We start from the raw sequence: 5362 nt of genomic DNA on the forward strand, positions 1-5362 counted from the left end.
TGAATTGATAAACTGCGTGCGCATCCTAACCCAAAAAGACGGAGTAAGTTAGACGATCGAACTAAACAGCCGGACGGAACAGCCGGACGGAGTAGCCGAACTAAACGACCCAATGAAATAATTGGACGATAGGGACGGTCGAAATAACCGAACGGAACGATTTAGCTGATACGAACGAAACAGACGAAACATACGAACGGTGCTCGAACGGTGAACGATCGCTTTCCAGACGCTAGACTACCGCTAACCGCACGCAAGCCGCACGCAGAACGAACTGAACCTAGGTGGATACTTGGGCGTAATTCTAACTGTAGCTCTTCATCCCAGCATATTACTGCCCAAATATCATCACCCTAGGCCTCTTGATTATTCAGAAAAAGTTGTTGAAAGGTTTTTAACATATTTGACCCCTGTGACCTTGAATATAAGTCAAGGCCATTTATTTTAACAAACTTGGTAGCCCTTCATCCCAGCATGTTACTGGCCAAATATCATCACCCTAGGACTCTCGGTTATTCAGAAAAAGTTGTTTAAAAGATTTTAACATATTTGACCCCTGTGACCTTGAACATAAGGCAAGGTCATTTATTTGAACAAACTTGGAAGCCCTTCATCCAAGCATGTTACTGGCCAAATACCATCATCCTAGGCCTCTTGGTTATTCAGAAGAAGTTGTTTAAAGTAAAAAGTTGACGCCGGACGGTCGCCGCACCATGCCATAAGCTCACTTGGCCCTTTGGGCCCCCTGTCCCCCCTAGTACCTGTTCCTCCTCGACCTCCACAGTGTAATTGACCCCTTGTTCCTGTATGGAGTTGGCAGGTTGTAGTTCACAGTTTTTGTATCCACAATGATCGCAACTGAAGGAAGACAATATCACTTCACGGAAAAATGGAATCCTTGTCAGGAAAAGTCGAGTCATTCCCTAAAAGACATAAATTCAGTACATGAAGTATGTTTGTGACACAATATTGATATATTGTAACAAGCAAGGCAAAAAACTCAAACATGGTATTTTAGTTTGCACTTCCAGCCTTGATTCCGATTTATTTATTTAACTTAAAGTAAAAGTAATAGTTTCAGCAGTAATCCTACAGGGTTATTTTAATGATCATCTTGGGCAAAACTCAGCATAATTCCCAATGAAAACAGTGGGGGTTTTCTCCAAAATGAATAAAAATTTAAAGAAATTGGTTCAGGTTGCTCTCAAAAACATTGTGCACAGCGTCTTTCATTCAAAGGATATAAAGTAATGTAAACGAAGTGTGTTTCAGGCTTGATATCAAGTACATGTATTGTAAATAGGGTATTTTAGTGTTTAGGTAATTTGTGAAAAATCTTTACAATCATCAATATATATATCTATGTACTGTAAAGCGCTTTAGAGTGGCTTATTCTAGCTATAGGGCGCTATATCAAATGTTGTATATTATTATTATAAAATTTCCAATTAAGGTTACTGTGACAATATTTTCAAAATACCAAAATCAAATGTCTAATTCTCAAAGTAATGCAAGGAAAAAAGGTAAATGTTAGTTTATCATGCTTCACTAAATATCAAGTCATTGTTTTCTTCATGTTACGAATTATTTTGCAGATACTGCTTCTTTGTGAATTCCTATTATTATTGTATACAGTATTATGTAAATCCTTATCCTGAAAACAAATACCCCAACAAAATATACACACCTCAAAAAACATCTGTTCTGACTTTTCCTGTCTACCCGAATTATTCTTAGATGATTTCAAAAAAGCATAGTTTGAATCTGAGCTGCTGATTCCCACGTAATAATTCTTGAAAAAACATATTGTAAAATGTTTTGCAAAAACCAGTAATTTTTCGGAGCCAAAAGTGGCAACACGTCAACTACCAGTTATTCTGTTATAATGTTAAAGATTAAAGGCAATGTATATATATTTATACAGCAAAGTCATTTTTTTCTAATTAAGACCAGACAAAAAACATGTGTTTCTTGTAACATGTTGGAAAAATTAAGGGTAGGAAGGTAGGTAGCTTTAACCTGACTTTAACAGTGCTTCTTTGAAAATTGTCTCCAAAAGTTTAGGGTAGCCACAAAGAATTAGGGTAGGCAGGGTTACCGGAAACATAGAATAATTTTTGTTTGGCCTAAATGGATTAAATCAAGGTCTTACATCTTTCTTACACTGGAGACACAAACTCTCTATCTCGGTGATGTCAGGATCTTCCTCGTCTGCAGTCAGGTCTCGGAAAATGGGTTTGTTTTCACTTTGTTCAGTGTTCTCTGCCATCGTTAGGTCTTGCTCTCTACAGATCTACAAGAACAAATACAGCAAAAGATATGTTAAATCTGTTGACATCCTGTCCAATCCGACATAATGCTATGATCCCATTTTGAATGATATACATATGAACATTTTAGTATTAAACAAGCATATATGCTCTTTGAATGATACAATTATACTCTACAACAATTGTATTTATTTTTAGATTGTGTATTGAATTCTGTGTGCATTACCTGAATACACATTCCTTTTACTTATAATATTATTCAAGCAAACTCTATGAAATTCATTGTTTGAAATATCTGACCATTTCCTCTCGAAATATTACTATATATTTTGATGGACCAGAGATGCCAGATATTTTTTCAGACTGTGTAATTCACAACCAGTTAAATAAATACATTTCATCACCAGCAATGTCAAACCAGATGTTGTTGTTTTTTACATCACAGAAAATTGTTTGGCTCCTGGGTTTTCAAGGACATTTCCATTGAAAGGATAATAAGAGGTTTTGGTACCGATACATTTGGGTACTTCCCAAAACTTGTTTATATATTTTATGAGATTTTTGGCACTTGGACTCATGTTTTAACTGCAATTTTGTTGGCTTTTTGTGTCCTATGTTTGCAGATTTTATATTGTAAGATTCTTTATCTTTTTTCAATTTTTCGGTGGCAGTTTCTGAGCCCTTGAGGTGAAAATTACCAAATAATTGGAGAAGAGCAAAATTACAAAGCATTGTGCTTTATAATGTTTATCAACAATGTTTAATCCTTAATTTTAACTCGAAAGTCAGTTTGCAGTTTGTCACTTCCTGTACAATGACAACATATTCAATTGTTAGGAATCGACAACAAGAACCACGAGGCGCGGACAACTACGAAGTTTATTCAATGCTGCAATTTGATTGGACAATAATAGACAATTTATGGGTAATACTAAATGACTGCTTAGACATGCCTTAACGACTCGGACAGATATGTAATATACATACATGTATATATGTAACACAATAGATGGGCACAGAAACTTGTCACATACCTGCAGGGTAATGGTGCCGTTCATTGACGATGAGGCGGAACAAAAAATATTTAGTGTTTCTGGTAACCCTACCTACCCTAGTATTTTCATTGCCAATGAACGGCAGCATTACCCAGGTATGTGACAAGTTTCTGTGCCCATCTATTGAATAAATATAAAATTTCTATAAAATTTACAGAAAAACATTTGTAAGGATGCCATACTTTCTGGCGCCAAATTTAATACTTAAATGGAAATGAAGTAAGATAACATAAAAAGATCTTTAAATATTAGGAACAAAAAAGGATGTGTTTCAGACAGTCTAATACATAATCTTAAGCTTTTCGTTTAGTCTTTTTTGTCATTAGACTCATTAGATTTGTATGTGGTCGACACGATCGGCACATACAATGTAGCTATACACCTGCATGAAATTCTTCCGACATCCCAATTGTTTGCGATTCATGATCATTTTTAATCATTTTAAACATTTCAACAGATATTTATTACTTAAAAATATGTATTTATATTAGGGCGAACCGGATTTAGGGCAAACGACCCGGATCCAACAAAAATAAATAGTAATGGCAGAAAAGCGAACCTATTGGTGTTTTTTTTAGAAAAAATAGGGTTAATTTACAGTTTTTGCTTTTTTTTATCAACATTTTCGTAAAGTAAGTGTTTACTTTCACTTCATAAAAATGACAGTGTCAAAAATATTGCAGTTGCACATAATTTCAGGGCACAGAAACAGGTGAAGCACAGAAACAGGTGAAACAGGTGAAGCACAGAAACAGGTACATCTACTTGGAGTATATACACGAACTACTGCAGGGTATGGAAACTTCTAGAATTCCAGTGTTAATTGAAATGTTTGACCATGAAACAGAATGACATATTCTGTGTCAGCATTTCAAAATCAAATTTTCAAAATATTTGCTCTTTTCAGGCATTTTTCCAGTAAACTTAACCCAGAATACGTTGTACCTGCCTGTTGGGATAGTCCCGACTGTTGTTTTGATCTGCATGCCGGGGTGGTGTGACCTGTACTTTACTTCAACTTACCTAGAGATGAGTTATCACGTATAACAACAGAGTAAGTTGGCACTGTATAGCCTCTCTCTTAATTGGAAAACAATCGTTACTCTTAGAATGAATCCCTAATCAGTCTTTATCCTGGTTTTTCGTCTTGTGTTCACAAACTTGCACCATGTGTCATAAGCCGGAAACGAATAAGCATGCGGTAAAATTAAAAACGAAACAGTGTCAAAAATATCCGGAAAATCATCGGGGAAAGAACTTTTTTCTTTTTCTTTTTTTTTCATTTTCATGTGCAATATACATCGTCGTCAAATACGCAAATATCATAATCATCATTCATCAATCATCATCCTCACCATCATAAACAATAGCCTCATTACCAACACATCGCACAGACATGCATCATCATCATCATCATCATCATCATCATCATCATCATCATCATCGAAGCAATACCATTCAATATACTTCCTTTCATGTTCTATTCATCATCATGTCATTGTATCGTCATAATCATACAGAGAAAAAAATTCAAATCAACACTGGTCATTACCATAATACTCGCATCATGTACATGTGATCATCATCCTCACTGTTATTATCAAGAAAACAAGAACAAAAATATATACAAGGCATGATTTCATCACATCCTCATCAGCATCATTCATTACCGCATGTCATCCATACCTCATATCTCATCATTCCTGCACATTATATTTTGATCACCTTTCACATGTCACATGACTCTCACATCCTGACATCAAACACATAAAGTGGAGGGAGCAGTAACAAAACAAATAAACAATAAATTGTCTATTGTATACCTGTAGTGATAAGTAAGGTCAGATGTACATGTCTATTGTATACCTGTAGTGATAAGTAAGGTCAGATGTACATGTCTATTGTATACCTGTAGTGATAAATAAGGTCAGAGTTGCATGTCTATTGTATACCTGTAGTGTCAAATAAGGTCAGAATTACATGTCTATTGTATACCTGTAGTGTCAAATAAGGTCAGAATTACATGTCTATTGTATA

The 5362-nt window shown here is 35.3% G+C and overlaps 1 protein-coding gene across 1 annotated transcript in view; it reads right to left on the reverse strand.

The window, feature by feature from the left end:
- The window catches only part of LOC110464833 (zinc finger protein ZPR1-like), a 28193-nt gene extending 23689 nt beyond the window's left edge, over positions 1 to 4504 (reverse strand). The window contains exons 1-3 of the mRNA XM_021520278.1: positions 4349 to 4504; positions 2153 to 2293; positions 762 to 923 (exon numbers count right to left, since the gene is read on the reverse strand). Of these exons, the coding sequence (XP_021375953.1) occupies positions 762 to 923; positions 2153 to 2269 (279 nt within the window). The 5' untranslated portion in view covers positions 2270 to 2293; positions 4349 to 4504. The remainder of the gene's footprint in view (positions 1 to 761; positions 924 to 2152; positions 2294 to 4348) is intronic.
- Between the last annotated feature and the right edge of the window lie 858 nt (positions 4505 to 5362).

Source organism: Mizuhopecten yessoensis, unplaced genomic scaffold (genome assembly GCF_002113885.1).
Source record: "Mizuhopecten yessoensis strain PY_sf001 unplaced genomic scaffold, ASM211388v2 scaffold11037, whole genome shotgun sequence".
Taxonomy (NCBI): Eukaryota; Metazoa; Mollusca; class Bivalvia; order Pectinida; family Pectinidae; genus Mizuhopecten; species Mizuhopecten yessoensis.